Source organism: Chionomys nivalis, chromosome 3 (assembly GCF_950005125.1).
Source record: "Chionomys nivalis chromosome 3, mChiNiv1.1, whole genome shotgun sequence".
In the NCBI taxonomy this organism is placed as follows: domain Eukaryota; kingdom Metazoa; phylum Chordata; class Mammalia; order Rodentia; family Cricetidae; genus Chionomys; species Chionomys nivalis.
In genome coordinates this window covers 23,878,572-23,901,172 of record NC_080088.1, presented here as the reverse complement: position 1 = coordinate 23,901,172, position 22,601 = coordinate 23,878,572, and the positions used below count along the sequence as shown (strand labels likewise).

Here is a 22,601-nt window from a genome sequence, read left to right as displayed (position 1 = left end):
AAGTATTAAAGCTTTGAAAGGCTTCTCTCTGACTTGGCCTTCTTTCAAATACCTGAAGGGCAAGTGCAGTCTGAGTTAGCAGTTCTCTTCCAAGCTCATGGACATCAATCATGAGTCATGAGAGTACGAAATGGACAATCCTTGTCAAGCTCAAAGACCAACAGATATTTTCAAATTAAGTGTATAAGTTTTTGCAAAGAATTGCTATGAGAGTTAGGAAGAGATGTCTGCCTGATGTAATTGTACTGAAAGTGCAAACTACAGACTGCAAGAGCTATTTATTGTATTGCTCCCATGTGAGCGACTAAAGAAGGATGCAGGTTGCAAAGGTACCATTTCACAAGTGAGTACATCCAGACTTCTCATTAAAGTGACTTCTAAGCTTTATCTTCTATTATTACCACTAAGTCAATTGAAGTAATAAGACTAAAATTGTCCTTGAGTTATATTGGGCCTACCTTATGTTTCATATGATTGGTATGAGCATGTCACAGGAAGACATATAGCTTAATGACAGATGAAGCCAAATGGATGATTGACAGTATCTACAGCACTGAAAGTAGAGGGCTGGATTGCAAAACTGGCATTGAAATACTGTTGAAATTCAAGAGTTTGCCACCCATCAGTTGTTACTAACCACTGCTTTCTGCAAAGGATCTCTAATTGGTGAAGTGTAACACTTAAATGACAAAGAGTAAGGAAGCAGGCAGCTTTGACTACTGTAAAGATGATATTGGGAAACTTCTGGTCAATGGATATATTATACATTTCATATGTTATAGACATAAGAACAATGCTATAGGCAATTTGCCATGTTTAACGTTGTAACACAGCAAGAAAGACAACAAAATGCATTCTTTGCATTGTTCTACTGTTAAGATATTGTATTAAATTTCCATTTCAAGCATACATACTTTAATTACTGAGTTTGTTAGAGAATTTATGAGTTAATAGAAGATTAAATACAGTATCTCAAAATATTTCAAGTGTTCAAAGGATAAAATGAAATTGCTTCTTTGAAATTCTACTGAGTATGTGATTTTGGAGTTAGTCTACTTTCACTGCTGTTAGAGAAAATAATTCAAAGTAACCACAATATAAATTGTAACAGAATAAAGCTTCAGCACTGAATTCATTCTTTCAATCTCTGGCTATGATGTTAGTGTCTCTCTCTCCCCCACTTCTGGACTCTATCTCTCTTTCTCATTCTGCATCAGTCCCTAACTCATCTATCTCTCTTTCCATTTTTACATCAGTCCCTAACTCATCTATTTCTCTTTCACATTTGCAGATGTTTAAGTGTACGACATCTAACATCCTTGAGAAGCTCTTGCATTTGGCAACAAGAACACTAATTTTGGAAATGCTATAGAGCATCTCAGGTCTCTTTCCTTTTTTTTTTTTTTTTTTTTTTTTTTTTTTTTTTTTTTGCAGCTATCTTTTTCAGTATCTTTGCTCTTCCTTTTGCTTCCTTCTGTTCCTCCTTTTGAAAATGTTGTTTGTTCACACTGAAATAAGCACCCATTTTTGCTTGTTTATCTTTTTTTTCCCCATCTGGGATACTTCCCAGTGTAATCTGCATTGTGACATACTGGAAGCTGATTTTCAAATCTTCTTTTCTGAGCATTTAATAACTTTTTTGTCTAAATACACTTCTCAAAAAATGTCTTTATAGATTTCAACTTTTGCGTGTGTGTGTGGTTTTTGAAGAACTGATTGAGAAAAAGATAGTTGAGCATTTTATCAGTGTCTCTTCTTGCTATGCTTCGCTGGAGATACAAGCAGAAAGCTTGCCTGTGGTCATAAAACGATATGGTCAGGAGCAATGCACTGAAGCATGTTGCTTATAATTGCATTTTACAGAGCGGGTTTTTATAACAAGCCCAAATCATCCATTTGTTATTCCATTCCATTTCTTCCTCTCATCGCATTACATTCCAGAAGATAAGAGGTTTTTATAGCTGAAAATAGTCTCTTACCAGCATAATTGCTGAGCCCCTTTCTCTTCTTTCTTCTCCAATACAACCAGATGCTAAAACCCATCAAAATTACCCAGCAGGCACCACCAATGCCAGCTATAAATGCCGGTTGCTTCACAACATCAGTTATTTGCTCAGTTATGCTGTTATTGTTTTCAGTAATAACAACTTCGTTGCGTCCCCCTATGGAAGGAAAAATGATGTCAATAAACATTAAGAGAAATGATTGCAGAAATACAAACACCATACCATAGGCATGTCCTTTTTTAGCTCAGTTGATAATAGTTTTGTCCTGAGGCTGTCAAGATTACTGATAAGAACATTTTAAATTTAAAAAGAGTATGGAATCAATTGTTTATTAGTGCCATTAAGAATGTTGCTTACTTTTAATTTTTCAAGTACAGGTTCTAAAACACCTTCAGATTTATCATATTATAAACATTCATTGGAACAACTGCTAGCAGCTGAAATAACAAGTTTTTTTAAGCAAGGTAAAGTAATTTTTATCAAATTTCCCATAACACAAGTACTTGTATATTGCTTTTCTGCTCCTGTTTTGCCTATTTTGATGGGCATAATTCACAAGATTGTATAATTTCATAAAACCGTCAATGAAATCAAAGATGTAAACATTGATTTTTGATGAGGCACGGAATTCTCTGTATAGAACAATAGCAAATATGAAAACATTAATTTATGGAGCTCAGCATGTATAATTAAAACATTAAGAGATTCCAAATCTTACCCACTCCCTAAGGGCCATTAAGAGTTACTTGACAATTGGACATTGAGTCAAGATGTTTCATGTTGAGAAAATTTAGACCTCTGAAAATCAGTTGAGCAAATCCCAATCCATACTTAATAGGTTGTGGAGTTGGAGAATCATAATGACACTGTACAACAAGGATTTAGATGTATTTAAAAGATTTTAAAAAACTTAAAAAATGAGAATCAAATGAACCTAATGTCAATATCATTTTTAGTTAGTATAAATCAAGAACAAATAAAAGGTAAATTGCATGCATATAAAATTGCATATAAAAGGGACAGCCCAGCAGATCATATCATAGGAAACTTTTCAATTGTTTTGGCAAATGCAGCACTGTTACATGTTAGAGATATGTTATATAACATATATTATATTTTAAATGTCTTTGACCTCTTGAACAGATACATTCTCCCTGCTACTTACTAATAGACCATAAATTCTAGGTTTCTGTCAAGACCTTAATCTATATGTCCCTGATTCAGATCATTGGCAGTGTTACTATTTTTTCATATATTTTGGATTTATTGTGGTGATCTTTCATCTTTCCTTCTTCCTTTCTTCCTCCCTTCCTCCCTTCCTTTCTTCTTTTTGTGAGAATTTTCCTTTTCGTACTCTAAAATGCAGTGGTACAATAGACTCTTAGGCCAGTAGTTTTTAAAGGAGTCTTTCTTCTCTTAAAGACATGTGTCAAATCTTGAGATACATACCAAATCTCAGAATATCTGGGGTTGTCTTAACTGACATGAGTTAGAAAATTGGAGTGCTCCCAAAAACCAGATGAAGCACTAAGGACAGGTCCTTATTCCACTTCCGGGAAGGAGACAAACAGACAAACACACAACTGTCACACACATGCAGGTGGCCTAGGTTGGTGTCATGCAGGCTCTCTAGCTGTCAGACTAGAGTTCATGAGCTCCCGCTAGCTCAGGTCAACTGTCTCTGTCACTTACCTGTCATGACCTTGACCGCCCCCCTCCCCCAGTTCATTAATATCTGTGGGAGGTCTATCTCTTTTATTAATGGAGATTGAGAAGTGAATGGGGTGGGGTAGATAGGAGGCAGCGGGGAACAAGAGGAGAGGAGGGAGGGGAAACTATGGCCGGTATGTAAAATAAATGAGTAAAATTTATAAAGGGAAAAGAAACTAGGAATGTTGCTGGTATCTGGAAACCACTTGCTGTACAACACCTCATACATAAAACCATTACAAATCAAAGTATGATCAAAACCACATAATTGCAGAATTTGAGACAGAGAATGAGAATACAGTAGTATGAGAAGCTTCTATGGAAGCTAACAGCAATACAACCTTGTCCCATGTGATGTAGAGAGTTACACTAAATCTTTCACTGGGTTTTTTAGACTTGTCAGGTGAACTGCTTAGGATTGAGGCTCCTGAAAATCCTTTTAGTCTTTGCTTCTGGGACAGAAAATTAACAAACATTCCTGCGTCCTCCCTGTCATCCAGCGACTGAACTTGAGTCAGTGGTGGGTAGCCTGGGATGACTCACATGCCTTTAGCTGCACCCCATAGTAGTGTGGCAGGGCTCTAGTTTCTTCCTCATTCCTTGTGTATCAGAAACCAGTGTGTGCTGTAGGTCATCGTGTTTTTAAGAGACAGAAAAGCTCTTGCTAAAAGAATATAAACTGATGAATGACTATTGAATAGAAAGCCAGACTCTAACCCTTGTAACATTGGGCTATGGAGAATCAACAAAATATTTTAATTTAGTAAATCAAACTGGAGGCTTCATTATAACGGCTAGAATTTTCTTACACACACACATAGGTATACAAATATATGTGTATATGTGTGTGTGTTTCGTTACTGAAAAGTATTTGTGCTTTTTCAGGTTTAAAATAAATTAAATTACACAATAAATCGTTCTTGTCTGAAATATATGCACCTTTAGATTGTATAGGTATAAAAGTAAAAAGCTGTATTTTAATAACGTATTTTCAGTATGTTATCTGGTGACTCTTTTCACTATAGAGTTACTAAAAGGTCCCCAAACATAAAATAAACAAACAAAACAAGAACTCCACACAGCCTGATAGAGTATAGAACAAAGACTAAGAGGAGATTAGCACTTTTTTAAGGGGAGTCCTTAAAATGTTTTATTTAATATTTCACAGCATTTTTTTCTGAGCCCTAGTATATTATTTCTTCTTATGCTGATAACTTTTGAAACAATGTTGCCAATTGTCCTGAAAGGAACACAGACAAGGTGGTGTGACCACTATGTCCTATTGTTCTTGCAGAAAAAAAAATGTAATGAAATGTAATACCTTCCTCCCATTGGAGAGTAATGACGAACAAAAGTAATTTGTTAGAAAAAAGACTTAATTAGACACATCAGAATCAATTGGACCTATTTCGGTGAAAGTATGTAATTGTATGGATGATCACCAACTCCCCAGGAAGAGTATGAAAGATGAATACTTTAAAAATAGTTTTATTGATTTCTCTTTCTTCCTTTTTAACTTCTGTCTGTTCAATGTGGCTTTGTTGTTGTGGGTTAATACGACCTACATGAGGTTTATGCTATTAAAGTAAATTAAAGAAAAAAATAGCTTTATTATTAAGATGATTATTGTTATTTAAGGTACTATTTGTTGTGGATAATTTTTGTACATTTTTTATCTGTCGTTTTATTCTAAATTTCATGTGAAGCCCACTTTCACATTGAAAATTGCTAAAAAGAAATAAAATAAAATAACACAAATTTCAATGCTATTTCACAGTATTTAAGTTACTGTTTTTTTTTCTCACAATACTGAGATGAAATAATTGAAACTTTACACAGCCTGGCATAACATCAGTCTAAAATTATGAACCATAAACTGCATCAAATGCCAATGCACGGCTTAATTAGCAAAGGGAAAAGCAGGTAAGCTTGAGTCGCTTTTCATGCTGTTTCCAGTATGGAATATACAATGGGGGAAGCATAAATTGAAACAGAAAAGGAGATTAGACATCATTAAGCCACTATTCAACTGAGAACGAGCAGTTGTGTACAAAGGCTTATCAGACAAGATGTGAACCTTGATATGGAAGGATAATTAAAGAAACAATTAGGAAGTGTCTCAGGACAGCAGTAGATATTAAAAAGAGACGGATCTCTGGAGGACACATCTTTTCTGGGTCGAACTGGACTTGCACATGTGCATGTCCTCATTTCGGTTACTACACTGCTGTGTTCATGATTACCTCATAAGCATAGCACATTCAAATTACCTGAATACGATGCAGGAAAGGCATTGATAGATTTCATTGTTTGTTTCTAAAGAAAATAAAATTTAAACGCTTCTTTGATATACTGAGATAGATTAATAGGTGTGATCAAAATCCAGTTAGGAGACTCAGTCTTTTGGATGTAATACATTTTGGTAAAGCTTTGCAATTTATTTAAAATCATCTAAGTGAAATCCACTATTTTGCTATAATATAATTGCTCTGAGAAGAACTGTGCTCATCACAACACAGCATTGATTTGTGTAATGTTTCCTTGGTTCCAATAGAATCAGGTATTCAGAATACTGTGAGATAGACAACCACTAGGAAAAGAAAAAAAAAAAGTCCATTGCTTTAAGCAATATATATTAATATTTAAGTATATATTTTAGTAATATACAATATATGTATACATATATTATACATATTACTAAACAGAGCAGAAAAACAAGACACAAGAGGGAAATACAGCTACTTGGCAATCTTATCTTCAGTAAGAAAAACTATATTCAGTAAATCCAATTTATATTCATTTTCTTTTTAGGAGTTTTCAGGAAGAAATATCCTTTGAATTTCATTTACAGAAAAGAATTCTAACTGATCAACAATGATGTATTTAGAATTAAAACACACAGTGAAGCGAGATGTACTTTTGTCTTTTTCCACACTGTTTTGTCTGTTTTGAGACAGAGTCTCCATATGCGGCTCCAGCTGGACTTGAGCTCAATGTGCTAGTCAGAAACTCTTCGTCACTTTCTTCAGCTTCTCTGACACTGAGATCTAGACTAGAGGTAGCTGGCACTACACTTGGGCACTCATAGTCTTAAAATAAAGGAAAAAATGAAGTAAAAAGACTTATTTCTAAACACTTTATGTATTTATGCATACACATATTTATGTGAATATATATTTAAAACATTTTGAGCACACCTATATTTCTTCCTTATTCTAATTTATTTCAGAAAAATCTCAGAAGGGTAAGTTTGTAGGTTTCCCTCAGGTTAAGGAATTAATTCAGTCTGAACAACTAATTAAGAAGGGAAAGGCAATTTAGAGAAAAGGTAATACTCTAACTTTTCTCTTCAATGCTATTCATTTAGCAAACAAAGAAAAGATGGGAAGTCTAAAACATTTAACATTGTGACTAAATATAAAGTCTGTTTCTGTGCAGAAGAAGAAATCATCACCCAGAAATTGGTACTATCTTGTCTGCATATCATTTTATCATGTTAGAAAATAAAAGGAAACAAAATGAATGCTTTAGGAACTTTTGAGGAACATTTTTGATATATGTATACTCTTTGTTTTTTACAAAATATTGTCACTATGATGTCAATAAGAGTGAAGAGAATTGAAAGGGCTTAATGACAAGCTGTGGTAGAGAAATCTTCATTGATGAGCTTTTGCTTCCTTTAGTGAGGGTCTCTTGCAGTGTAAGCAAGTCTCTGACCACACTGATAAACCTCAATGACATTTATATGGTATGTCAGAATACACAGCTTAGGATGCTTGAACAATAGAGAAGTTAAGGAAAATCCACAACTACCCAGAATCATTTGAGGGTAATGATCACTAAAAAGCAAACAATCACCCCTGAAATCCTAAGGTGAACACTTAACCTTGCATCAAGGAATACTGAAAAGATCTGGTGCAAAGCAGAGGCTGAAAGACAAGAGATGGTGGCCAACTAATATCCAGTCCAGAGAGGTCAATTCTTGATATTTGAGATTCATTCAGTTAGGGGCATCAGAAAGACTTACTAAATACTTTTATTGAAATTCCCAAAGCCCTTACCTTAGATTGAACATCAAACTGAGATAGTAATCCAAGAAAAAGGACAAGACCTAAAAAACTCTCATACAAATACTATGAAAATCAGACATCTCAAATTCAAAATAAAGGTCAAGTAAGGCTAGTTTTGGGGACAAACACAAGCGTACTCTCACTGATCACAAAGTTCATAATATATCATAACAAAATCCAGTATCCAGTCAAGTAGAGCCAGCCATATAAAAATAGACAGGCAGAGAAAAACAAACACACAAACCAACAAAAAACAGTCAACGCAATATGAGCTAAGGAGAAGAAAGGAAAAACATTTAGTGAAAGTAGACTATTCAACATAAAGGTTTTAGAATCAGAAAGGAAATATTTTACATGTTGTATTTAAAATAATTTTGTTTTGTTTAGGGGTTTGCATATTTTTCTGACTGTTTGGGGGGGGCACACTCATGCCGTACATGTGTGTGAAAGTTAGAGAATAGCTTGTGGTTGTGGTTATATGAGTCCCAGGGGTAAAATGCAGGTTATCATGTTTAGTAGCAAGCACTTTTATATGCTGAGCCATTCTACTTTCCTGAGAAATAGATCTGAAAGAAGAAACTTCAATAAAAATAATATAAACCCATATAGACTGATGGCTTAACATAAAGGATTAAAAATAATGCAAACACTTAAAGAGAAGACCTGATACTAGTATTTAAAAACAAAGTACATTTCAGAGCAAGAAATCTCACAGTGAATTAAAAGCAATATCTGATGATGATTGTGAAGTAAGCTCATCAACAGGGTATAAGTCTTACTCACCCAGTAGCAAATAGTTAAAAAAAAAAAAAGGTGCAGACTGAGGGCAGGGGAGAGTGCTCCTTACAGACAGAGGGTTTGGGAGAGTGCTCCTTACACACTGAGGGCTGGGGAGAGTGCTCCTTACAGAGTAATGGCTGGAGAGAGAACTCCTTACAGACTGAGGGCTGGAGAGAGTGCTCCTCACAAACTGAGGGCGGGAGAGATGCTTACACATTTCAAGATCTTGCTGCACAAGAGAGAAGACTGGAGTTCAGATGTTGATAGTCAACATCAATCTTAGATGAACATGGAAACCCATCTGTAATTCTGGCACAAAGAAGGCAGAGACAGCATAGCCCCAGAGACTAACTTTATCATACATGCAAACTGTGGATATGCGAGATCACGTTTCAAAGAATAAGACATAAGATTGATAAGGATTCCTGATATCAATCTCAGGACTCCATACACACAGACCTGTACACACACATGTGAACATGCATACCTACCACATATACATATTGATAAGTAAGAAAATACCAAAAAATAAGAGTAAGGGATTCTAGACTTAAAAGGGGATGCACACATGCATACTTATTATGTATTTCTACATTCAGTTTTTGTAATTATACTTGTAGAAGATAATTATATTTATATTTCATATGCACAATCCACCATTCACTAAGATTAAATCACCATAATTATAATTGGCATGGATAGCATTGTGAAGTTAATAAATAATTAAGGAAGAGACAACATTGGTCAAAACTCCTGAAGGATAAATAAAAATGAGGAAAAACGACTACTTTATAAAGCCATTCGCACTCATTCCAAAACTTGACCAAGACACAAAGAGATAGAATGACAGAAGGGAAAGAATAACCAATTTGCATCCTTCATTAATGCAAAGTTAAAATTCTTTACCACGTGATACTAAATTAGATCCAGCAACAGACACAAAGAGTGTAATAATGATGGGGCAGAATTCATAACCAAGAATTAAAATATGATTTATCTCTTAAAAGTTTCAGGAGAATTTAGCATGTCAATAACAACAAAATGGAGACAGGACTTTTTTTTTTAAAGTTAATGTATAATAAATATCAATGAGAAAAAAGGATTGCAAACAATGAATCAGCACAGTGTAAAACCCATATCATTCACTAAGGAAGTGTATCAACAAAATATATAAAAGATCACATACTGAAAACTACAAAACACTGCTGCAGACATCTGCAATGAAAACATGTATTATTTTCCTGGGAAGGACTCACTGTTCTGCTTACTCCGTTTGACAAATAGGTTTACTGCCTTTGCAATTACAATTTCTAGATACTTTTGCAGAAATTGAGAATCTGATTTAAAAAGTATGTGAAAAGCAAAAATATCCACAACGATTTTGCAGAAGAAAATGATGACATTTTCATCTTGCCCAGTTTTAAAGACCACTGTAAGCCACAGGAGTGACAACAGGGTAGTTTGTTTATATAACCAAACAGAAACATTGGGAACCCTGAACCAGATTCACATACATTTATTTGATTGGGGCAGAGTCAATAGATGCTGCCAATTCAATTTGATAAATTTATAGAATATTTAAGTCTCAGCCTTTCAACTTCATGCAATTACATAAAGATTAACTATAGACGTAGGTATAAAAGCTAAAATTATAAACTTCCAGGATAGATTTAAAGTGTCCTATTTATAGATAAAACACAGTTTCTCATATATATGTGTATATATAAGAACAATATATATAATACAAAAATCGTAAGTTGCCTTTCATTAAAATTTAACACTTATCAAAAGACACTATTAAAATAAATAGAGAACTCATGGACTTGTAGAAAATTCTACCATAGCCCCCATTCTTGTATGTGTGTATTTGTGTGTGTGTATGTGTGTGTGAGAGAGAGAGAGAGAGAAATTTCATTTAATATGCAAAAGGCCAAGAAATTAGCATAGATAAAGTTGTTTTACATCATTATCATGCAAGAAATTTGCATCTAAAATTAAAGATGTACAGTTTACATCCACTGGAATGTTTCCTGTTATATACTGGCAACACCAAATGGTGATGATGCAGAGAAACTGCAAATCCTCTTTGTGGTTCCCAGGAATCTCAAACTTTACAATTTTTAAATTGTTTAGAGGTTTCAAGTATTGTTAAAAGTGCGCAATTCTAGTATTTGTAAATTCTATTTCTAAGAATTTCTCCAAAAAAAACGAAGGCGTGAGCCCTTGCAAAGGCTTGAAGAAGAATGCATATTCATCAGAGAGAAAATCTGATAAACAAAATAGAGCATATTCATAGGATTCAACACCATTCAGTAACCAAGCATTTAAACTGTGTTTAAAAATACGTGAAAGAATCTCAGAAAACATTGCTTGAGTCAAAAAGCAGACACAAGTTGTAATGTTCTAGATAATTTCATTCATATACTTTTCAAGAACAGACAAACCTCACCAAGAGTGACAAGAAGCACTTTTTTTTTCAAGAATGCCAGGAATTTCTGCCCTCATAGGCATTACCAAGTTCTTCTGAACTGTTTCTCATTTTGGTATGCTCAAATGAAGCATACAGCTTATTTTTCTATATTGTTATTGAACTCCAATTATTACTAGATCTATTGAATACCAATATTCTTTAGCCAACTAGCCAGCTTTTGATAAGAAAAATCAATGGGTATAGCTATAAGATTATGGGACACATATGCAAACAATTATTTATGTGAATTAGTTATAAGAACTGTCAATTATCCTACTTGCCTGTACTGGGTGTACTATATGGGTCTCTCAAAAGAGCTGGCCATGGTCAAGATGAACACTGAAAACCACAATCTACCTTGCTATCCACATAGAAACACTCAAGTTCAGAGTCCATAGCCTGATACTCACCAATTATTATTGGTTGTGGTTCACTTTTTACTCCGACCCCTGCACTTGTGCTAGCTGCCACTTCTACCCTGTATTGAATTCCAGGGAATAAGCCACCTATTACTACAGAACGAATAGCAGCATCCACAGTTTTGTTGATATGGAATCGTGTTTCATTTCCAAGACACCAGATCTATAGAAAAGAGAGTACACAGAAATAGTATGACATTTGTATTCTGACAATTCAACTATCATAACTGGATACATATACAGTGACTGACCAGTTCTGCAGTCTTTTCAAACTGTTTATAAATGACATTTATAGCCATTCTCTGTGCTTTATCTACATTTCTGTGCATTTGAAGAACAATATGACAAGCTGAAGCTCTGTCATGTTCTTTTACATCTCCCTATTATCATATGAGTTTACACTGAGCAATTTAGAAGGCACAGTGACTCCTTGGACATCAGGTAACTTATGGGCTATTTGAAATTTCATATTTGTGTACATAAAATATCATAGTTTTCTGTTTAATTTATCAAAAACTCTTTTACACATAATCCAATATAATTTTGTCAAAATTTATATTGTCAAAAGTATGTAAGTACATACCTAAGTAATTCATATTACATTCAAGAACATATCAAGTTCAGATGTAGTTAACAGGATTAATTGATCTCAATTACAGGAATTGATCAAAATAAAATTAAAACCAATAGTGATATATAGAGCAATATCACTAAATTTTAGTCTTTATCAAAATATATTTACACACTACATATGCATGAAACAAAATGGCAAGAAGGATTCAGACACATGTTTAAGTAGCTTGGTTGTTATTTCAATATAAATTGAACTTCATGGAATGTGTTCCTTAGAGCTACAGAAATTTGTTACTGTAAATGATTATGAAAGTTCTCAAGTATCTACATTTATTTTCTTATTATACAATATTTTATAATAAAATGCATATCCATGTGCATGAATGAATAACATTTGCTTCTGAAACAGGGAGCTCTTGTAAAATTTTCAGCTAAAGATGTCCTGTGAATGGTTTATTTTGTTTCAATAAAATATCTGCCTGGCTGATGGAGGTGCACTTAGCCCTTATCTGAATGCACACTACTCTACCCATATACGCTAGACATTTAATAAATGAGAAACATCATGCTGTAAACCATTGTTTCTATTTAATTAAGCCCAAGTTTAGAGTATTCAGTCTCAGATGATACAGAAACAAATCCCTGGCTTCTTTCACCAACATATAATAGTGCTCAACTTTGTAATATTGCCACAGAGCTGTCACACCCTATAACTTTACAATTGCCTTAGTTGTGTTTGCAGGAGATCTATCCTTCTTAAGCATGGTTGCTTAAAATAGGATAGGGGGACTAAACAAAAACGTCTAATTAACATATTTATTTGTAACACGAAGTTGACCATTAATGTGACAAAGGTTTATTTTCATAGATTTTAGGAATAAAATTCAATCTGCACAATTTAGCATGAAATTATTCTGCCTATTTTTCCATACTACCAATGAATTTTTGAAGTAAGGTAAATCTCTAGTTATTGATACTGGCTCTAGTTAACACACTACTTTTCAGTTGTTATATATATATATATATATATATATATATATATATATATATATACATATATACATATATATACACATATATATTTATGTGTGTGTGTGTCTGTGTGTTTGTGTGGTGTGTATGTTTGTGTGTCTGTGTGTGGTTGTGTGTGTCGCTGTGTGTGTGTGTCTGTTTGTGTGTAAAAAATAATTTGTTTGAATTTTTCCCAAAGTTTAATATCACATCATGATTCAGCCAAGTTTTTTTTGAGTCTTAAACATCAGTGATAGTAATAGACCAACAGGAATGCATGTCTTCTTTAGATTCCATTAGCTCAAATATGAGACAACTACTTTTTGCTATTCTGTCAACAATTTATTTCAGTGGCCATGCCAAGGGGAGCCTCAATGTGAGTTGGGATATCAGTTCTGTTTCTTCCTTATACATTTTAACTTTCCTAATCTTCAGTTCATCTCTCCTTGATCATATGGGTGAACTTGGTTTTAATGTGATCAGTTCTTCTTCCTCAAGCCACTTCTTCCATCATTCCTGAGCCCCAGTATACTGAAAACCATTCCACTCTCCATTTTCCAACTGAGCTCTATGTCTCTGACCTTGATGTTAGGTTCTCATTCTCTGTGCCTTCTCACCCTTTACTACCATGCATCTCAGTTTGCATCTGGGTCTTTCGAGACAGGCTCTGTTGAAGTGGTACTGAGATCTCTTGGTGTCGTTGTCTATGAGGCTCCTTTGTTAGACTGGCTTACCTTGTATTCTTGAATAATTCCATTCTGGTGGTCTGGAGGTGGAGGATCCCAGGATACACTGATACTTGTGCTGTTGTGGCTTCCCACTGTAAGTACAGTGACAGACTGGGGAGGGGCACTGGGAGCTGCAGAAGAAACAGACTGAATGTGAGAAGTAACTTCTGGTAGGCACGTTCTCATAGAACAGGAAAATAAAGACCTTTACAGCTCTGCCTTCCAGTCATCCTGAATCTGTGTATAAATTTCAACAAGCGACAGTTTGTTAGCAAAAGGCTTCCGATGTACGTTTTAAAGTGGTGCAGCCAGTAGGGGTGTTATCCGTGATATCACAAACTAAACAGCTACACTCAGGGTGGTTTTCTGTGCTTGGCAGTGTGCTGCCAGACCAGTCTTTCTCATGACCTCAGGAAGCAGAAACAACTCAGTTCTCTTTGAGCAAGGGGGCCATATTGTAAGATATTACAGACGTCAAATAGTAAGTCAAAATTTAAACCCAAAGTATTTGATTCTAGAAGTTTGGATATATCCTTATCACTTTCTAACAGCTGTGCTTCTAGAAGAATACATAACTAATTGACTCAAATGTATTCTCAAATGATGTGTCCCAAAATGCAAACAAGCATTAATTCTAGGGGGAGGCATTTTTGGTGTTGTTTGGGGTAATGCTTACTAAGTAAAATAGACATGCAATTATAAATCTCACCAACAAAAATAATGCTTTTCTTTTCATACTGGGAAAAATAATTGACTATTAAGAACTGGCTTATAATTTAAGATTTAAAACATATTTTATGTGGTTGGGTAAGAGACTCTGCTAATAAAATTGAAAATGGGCTCATGTTGGGTCAGACGTGAAATGGAGATTTTTTTTGATTTCCGAGAGTCATTCTCTTCCTTTATAGTTTCTCCTATAACTAATTACATCCATGCTGAGAGGCAATGAGTGAGAAGCAGTTCCTGAATTTAGATTGCTGGGTCTCCCATTCGGGGATTCCCAGAGCTAGGAAGCACTAATTGTGCAGAACTCAGCCATTCTCAGTGAACCTTTCAATTTAACTCAATGAAAAAAAGAGAAACATCGGAACATTTGGATAACACTAAAAATCTGTCTAGAGATTTAAAACAAAGAATTGTGGAGCATTAAAGAATTTCTGCAAAACTCTTCATGCCTCATAGGACCACAATTTACACCCCCTTAGAAATATCCTGAAATAAATATATTTCACAGGTCAGCTAAGAAGGTGTCCCATGTTTGGTCAATTCGTCATGGCACATATCATTGGAGTGACATATTTGCATTGAGATATAAAATACAGAGAGACAGCTGCTAGTACAGTTTGCTCCTTACTGTCTCTCTGTGTGACAGTATTACCCAAAATGTGGCAAAGTGACATAAATCTGACCACTTGCCTACCACCCTTGCACTTACAAGTAGCTAGACTGCACTAAAAACTATCACCTGGAAGTCAGCTCTCCTGTCTTTTTGTTGTTAGCTGGACGAGAACTCCATGCCTACTCCCTGACAGCTCAATTATTCTGCTACTCAGCTTCCTTCTGCAGATTTGAGAGAATGTGAATTGCTGCTCATTGCTCCAGACTTAGTCCAGCTGAGACCATTTGTTACATCTACCTGGCCACGGAAAACGGAGATAAATGTAGTCCAAATGCTGACAAATATCTAATCCACAGGAAAAGTCCACTGCAGTGAAGCTAATTTTGGAACAAGGCTTAAAGTTATCCTAAGTTATAATTATTTGCCCCATTCACTGGTGTGAGAAGTTTTCAGCATAGGTCAAGTTTAATACAGGATAAAATTATTAATAATATTAGTATTTTTGTTCTTTATTTCCTAAAAGTACTATGGTTTCAAGTATATTCACTTTTGTCCATGTTGACGGATCTCACTACAAGTCATGTGAAGTTAATATTTTTATTTTGTATTATATCATAGGAAGTGTGTGACTTAAAAGCTCTTTGGATGAGCATTAGACTTTTATAGAAAGAGACCCACACAGTCCATCCACAAGCTGACTTGGGGCCTGAGTACTTGTGGTCTCACCTTTTCACTCTGAGGGCATCGTCTACTAAAAGTCTTTCATTTACTGAAAGAAAAAAAGACTGGCTAAAATCTACATTCATCTCAGGTCACGATGGGTTGACTTTTAAGTATCTGTAGGTAAAAGATATTCCAAATATAAGGGGTGGAGATGAAACTCTTCCAAGATGTCTATAGCAAGTGTGCAAATGGCCTTTCAAAGGAGAAAGCATGGCTTTAGCTGCTAGTTCCTACAAAGGAAAAGGACTGGTAGATGTCAGGCTTGGCTATATCCCTAAAGAATGGTCAGCATGAATGAGTTTATTTTGTATATTTGAATGTCTTCTGAAGCTAAATGAGCTAGATCCTCATTAAAATACAAAAATATATTATTGCCAGTTAAAATGGCCTAAAACAGAAAGCTTAGGACAAAGGTGTAAGAAAAGTATAGATTTTAACTTTTTTTTCTTTTTAATTTCCTTTGGCCTTTTTGTCAGATATACATAGACACACACACACACATACAGACTCATACACCTCCCCCACACATCTTACACACATACATACACAATCACACTCTTCACATACACCTCACACACACCCCTCACGCACACCCACACACATCTTTCACCTGTGTTTCTATCTTCTTCATATACATATGTATATATATATATATATAAAATAAAAAAAAATTGCCGGGCGATGGTGGCGCACGCCTTTAATCCCAGCACTCGGGAGGCAGAGGCAGGCGGATCTCTGTGAGTTCGAGACCAGCCTGGTCTACAGAGCTAGTTCCAGGACAGGCTCCAAAGCCACAGAGAAACCCTGTCTCGAAAAACCAAAAAAAAAAAAAAAAAAAAAAAAAAATTACATTCCCTGGTTTGACTCTTCGATGCTTGTTTTCTGGTCTTCCAATTAATGTAAGTGAAAACTACAAATGAAAATGACGTAAGCAAAGGTGTAGTTTACATTGGAAGCTTTACTGACCTTCCTCAGTCGTACGGATTGTTTTTGAGTCACTGTCCATTCCTTGGAACTCATTAAAATATGGCCTGACTTTAATTTCATAGGTCACCCCCTTTTTCAGATTCACCAGGACAGCACTCCTCTCGGTTGGGACTTTGGCATCGAGATTCTGCCATGCAGTGGAAGCTTGTAGGCCAGAAGTCTGACGATACATCACTCTGTAGCCCTGAATAAACTGGGGTTGCCGATCCACCTAAAAACAACAAAAGAGTAAAGGATAACTGATAGAAATTGGGAAGACGGCACTGACAAATTTGCCCATCTCTGCCCTTGCCATGACCATCTGAATGATGCCAGGGACATCTCATTCATTTCCCTGCTTCTTATAAAGTCCTTAAATCACAAGTACACATTGTTATTTTAAGACATTTTTTTTAAATGATGAGTAGGCCAATTGTCTCCTTGTCTGAAAATATGTCATCCTATCTAAAATGGTCACACATGATCTACTAAGGTCCCAACTGATCATCTTTGGTTTCTCATTTGGTTTCCATTTTCATACATTCAACAATTCGCATTATCTTGGTTTTCATACGAAATATGTAATTTTCTCACATCATCTCATTAATTCCTTCTCATTTAGAATCTTTTCTGTTGTTCTTACTGTTAGGTGCCAAGAACTTTGCTGATTTCTGAGAGTGAAAATGGGCAATAAAGGAATGATCCTTATTCCTCTCATAGTCCGTGTAGAAGGAGGGCATTAGTTAATAATTAGTCAAATAATATTAAAGTTACCATAACAAGTAAGCATAAGGAAAGGCTCTGAATGTGAGCACTGGGAATTAGAAAAGCCTTGAGGAGAGAGGAAGCTGAGGTAGAGGGCAGATAACCTGAATGAGAGTGGAAGTCACTCCAGAGATAAAGCAAAGGATAAGAATTCTTACATTCCTGCATCTGGATAAGCTGCATGAGAGATTAAGACTGTGAGTCCATCATGTTTAAAGTACTTGCTTGCTCTTCCCTGTTAACAGTATGTAATTCAAATTCCATCATTTCAGCAGCTGCTTCTTCCTCTAGTAGTCCCAGTCAACAGGTTTTGACAACTTTCATGTCTCTCCCTATATTAAACAGCAGCTATATTTTTTACTTATAGTCTTAGATTTTGTATTTGACTAGTAAAATCTTTTTACTTTATGGCAACTGGGTAACAGATCGGTTGGAAAATAGTCAGTTTCGCAAGTTGAAAGTCTGAGCTAGAGTCTAGAACACATGTTAAGACAACTACAACAAAAGCAAGCTTTGGGGAGGGGAGACCATGGGGATTTCTAGCCAGCCAGCACAGCCCATTTGGCAATATCCAGCCCTTTGACAGATAAGGAGTGCTAAGAATGGTACCAGAAGAATATCAGTGCTGCATACGATTCCCCCTCATTCCCTCTCTCGGAAAATCACAGAGGTTGTTCTTTTCCTTTTTCTTTGAAAGAGAAACCTTTCAAATTTTTATTAGTTCTTTGAGAATGCCATGCAAAGTGTTTTAATCATATTCATACCTCCCCCAACACTTCCTGCATTTATATCCCTTCCCTCCCTATTCAACACTATAAAGTTTTCTTTCCTTCTTTTTTAAATCCTTCAAGACAAATTTGTGCTGCCCAAATATTCATGGATATCATCTTCTACTGGAGAGAGGTCAACTAATCAATGACTACCTATATAGAAAACTCTCTCTCTCTGCTAGCAATTGCCAATAATCCCATGGTTTGGGGTGGGATTGTGGGATAGTACAGGATTTGTACAGGTCATCTCAACTGTTCCTTTTCTTAAAGGTTTTGTGATTGTTTCAGTTACAGAAAGAAATATCTTTTTTGGTTTTAACAATAATAACAGGAAAGGATATCAAGCCATGTTACTGGTTTGCCTTGCTTTATAAAGGCAAGATTTGAACATAAGCAATTGTAACTGCTTCCTCAATCACTAGCAAAGACTACGGCTATATGTAGTCTACCCCATGCAGTAGCCGTATGCTCAGAAGCACAAAACCAGCCATTTCATTGTGAAAGTGTAAAGATTAGTGAACAAGAAATGAAATGACCTAATTTCAATACAGCTCAAGGAAATAAAAAAGAATATGAGTTTTTTTACTAGGGCTTAAAAATTCAATTATCAGCATGCTATAAACAAAAGGATTTTTCGTAAAATAAACTTCTAATCTTTATTGTTTAGTTGAGTATGACTTATTTTGTGAGAAAGCAACAAACTGATGAATAAATAGATCACGATATTGTTTTTATTAATTATTAAAATGCAAAACTTCAACTAAAACAATAAAACAAAGGTATATTTTTCTCTTTAGAATGCCCTAGCTAGAAAATACATTTTTTTCCTTACAAGTACATCTTCAGCTGATAGACAAGTCTCAAAAACTAGAAATCCCTTCTTTTAGTTGACAGACTTTTAAATCCCAAAGATTCTCTGGAATTAGAGTCACACTTTTACGAGGCTGTATCAAGAAAAATTAAGCTCCGGTCTAATCTGAAGCCTCATGCACGACTTTAAAATGCTCAGCTATGCTACCAATTTGTGTTTGTAACAACCTGACATAATTTTTGAAAGCAGAACTTTCTCTAACATAAAATTAGGCAACCAAGGAACAAAATTTAAATTCATGAGAACCAGGGAAAATTGACTTTCATCAAAACTGCCAGAGTTTTAAAAAAAAAAAATTCCTTGCTGTGTATGTTAAAACAACATTAAGCTTTCATTTTATAAACTTCTCTGAATTCCCTTTAAGTGAATTTATATACTGAAAGAAAGACATAACTCACAATAATAGCTTGTTAATACGGAAAGAAGCAAGCTGTGTTTTTAAGAAGAACATTAAGCAGCTGTTTGGAGATGAAGGGAGTCTGTAAATCAGGGCAAATTGGTTTTATCCATGTTTGGATTTCATTAATTAAGTGTTTTAGGTACTTTATGAAGCTAATGTTTACTACACGGCATTGTTCTCTCACTCCAGTGAGCACTGCCATCACCCAGTGGATAGTAATGCGCTACTTAATAACAAGAGTTTAACTTAATTTTGTGCAGTTGGGAGGCACTGCTTAGAGGGAGGGAAAACGTTATTACAGGTGAAAGCAAAAAGGGAAATCCTGTAAGTTGACCTTAAAGCCAATGAGCCTGGAGTGGAGATAGGCTCTTAGCCATCACTCTTGCTCATCTTGACAGGCAACGTTTTCTAAGGTATGTTTTGTGCTTGCTAATAATTTTATGAATAAACAGGTTAGAAGACGGGCATTCTGTTAGAATTTATTCCAATCAACGTCTAGTACAAATTCTTGGGGGTTTCAGTCCCTAAATTTAAAAAGGTAGTACTTATGATGCGTTACTAAGGTGTTTGCCTCCAGGAGGAAGCAGAAGACACAGAGAACACCAGTCTCCAGTTGTGTCGACTGATTTGGCTTCTACCTTCACCTGTTTAACTTTCTGTGTTCAAGAATGCTGACTTTCTTCGGATCACACATGTCATGAGGGCATGAAATAGTAAATGATGAATGTAAGTAAATGTACCCTGTAGTCTGTGGAGATTTACAGAGCATTTATAGGTCATCTCTGCCCCAAAATTAAAAATAAAAAAGACATGCAAAAAAAAAAAGAAGAAGAAGAAAAAGGGCACTTTCAAATCCACATTTTTACTGAATTGCCAAAAGCTTTGTTCACTTATACAGTTTCACTAATAAATAGAAAAATAGTAAGAGAACAAAATCTCCATCCGAACAAGAAACCCCAAAGAATTTTCTTTGGTGAGCCAGTTTCTCTGGCAATAGCCTTTGAAGAAGCACTCATTGCAAGCCAAGGGTCATGGTGCTAAACGAGGGCCTCTAATTCTTCTTTTTGAACCACAAGAACACTGCCCTAAAGTCATCATTTTTTCAAAACAAGTATTTTTTTTTGCTACTTCATCTGCTGAATAGTATTTAAAATCATTTTTATCTACTGTCACTATATCTCTGTTCAGTTTTAGCAAATTGCCACTACCAATTATTTGACAACATTAATCTTTGATATATCTTGAAGGTGAATGGATTTTTCCAGGAAAATAAAAAGTCATGTACAATTTTTTTGATTGGCACCTAAAGGTCATTGTGAGCCACTTTGGGTGGCCTGAACACTAAACAGGAACTAAAATATTCTTATCTTCACACCCTAGAACACCTGACACTAAAATACTGTGAGTTCAGTAATTTATGTAACCTATACAAACTGTCTATATTGTTGTTCTTTTATAAAAATTGCTACTTAACTAAATAGTATTTAAATATTATTTTAATGGCTCCTGTTCTAAGATACAATGCCTCAATAGTTCCCATTCTAAATGTATATTAAACTAACGCAATGATATTTTTTGGAACCTAATAAACTAGCACACCTATGTGACTGAAACGTTTTTTCACGTGTATAACATTTTATGGCACTTATCATTGTTACCTTTTTCAACTAAATTTGTGACTCTTTAATGGTATTGAGGTCTAGAACAGGCTTTGTACTAAAAAACTGCCTTGGAGCCAGACTTGTTAAAAGTAATTAATATTGAGAGGAAACCCAAAGAATTGTTTTTTTTTACTGTGTTTTATATCTCAAATAATTTACCAAGTAATTGATAAAAGTAAGTATGTTTTATCTCAACCTGATTGGTTGAGAAAGTTGGTATAAAGTGTGATAGAGTTGTTTCTCTACAATGATCTGGATGTCAAGAGGTAAAAATACCGGATTAGTTTTTAAAACTTTTTCAGCTATTTCCAAAACAATGACTACAGATATAGTTAAGTATATTGTTACTAGTAATTAAAGAAAAGAAAGTTGGACTCATAGTGATGCATCACTGCCTACCCACTAGAGTGGTTACAACCTAAAACAAGAGCACGTTAAGGGTTGATGAAGGGGAGAAAACTGGAAAAACATTGGAAGAAACCAGCATTCCATGAATTTACTAGCAAGAATATACGAACACTAGGAAATATTTAGCAAGTTCAACAGAATGTTAAGTGTCAAGTTAACACATTGGTCAAAATCCATGGGAATATACCAAAGAATATGTCTGCATTAAAAATGATCTACAAAGAGTTATAGAAACATTAGTCACAGTAACCAAAAAAATGAAACATTTCATAGGTTTACCAAGTAAGTTATAAAAAGAGAATACGGAATGTGCATAAAACAAAATATTAATATGATAATGTCATATGGAAAAGTTAGATGTAATATATTTTATATCATTACAATGCAAGGAATAAAGAAATAATACCTATTATAATATGAGTGCAACTCAACAACAATGTGCTGGATGAATGAAGCAAGATACAGAATGATTTCTGTGATCCCCTACAAAGCAACACTCCAGGATATATAAATCTATAGCAATGTTGCATTTACTGGGTGAAGAGGGGTAAGGATGAATGTAGAAGGGAATGATCACAATGGTAATAGGGTTTTATTTTGTGATGATTTTAGCATTCCTAACTTTGATTTTGGTGATGATATCAGAACACTCATCATGCCAAAAATATTCACTATACTCTACAACTTTAGCGTGTTAACTGAAGTTCAGTGAAGTTTATAGAAGTAAGGATAGAGAAGATCTTATTTTTATTACAACTTACTTTTAATTATAACTCTTCATACAATTTTATCTATTAAATATTTTCTTTGTTTCCATTGATTACACTTTGATTTGAAATGATGAGTGTTTTAAATTTAGTTTTGGGTTTATTTAACTTTTTCCTTAAAAGAAAATTTCAAATAAATTGTGTTGCTGTATATAGAGACTAAT

At 34.8% G+C, this 22,601-nt stretch overlaps 1 protein-coding gene across 9 annotated transcripts in view; it reads right to left on the bottom strand.

Annotated features, from left to right (window-relative positions):
• Positions 1–22,601, bottom strand: part of Robo2 (roundabout guidance receptor 2) — a 522,758-nt gene that overhangs the window by 56,316 nt on the left and 443,841 nt on the right. For all 9 annotated transcript variants that reach the window (XM_057763633.1, XM_057763635.1, XM_057763628.1 and 6 more), the window contains exons 14-17: positions 16,796–17,027; positions 13,774–13,898; positions 11,447–11,618; positions 1,980–2,162 (exon numbers count right to left, since the gene is read on the bottom strand). In XM_057763633.1, the coding sequence (XP_057619616.1) occupies positions 1,980–2,162; positions 11,447–11,618; positions 13,774–13,898; positions 16,796–17,027 (712 nt within the window). The remainder of the gene's footprint in view (positions 1–1,979; positions 2,163–11,446; positions 11,619–13,773; positions 13,899–16,795; positions 17,028–22,601) is intronic.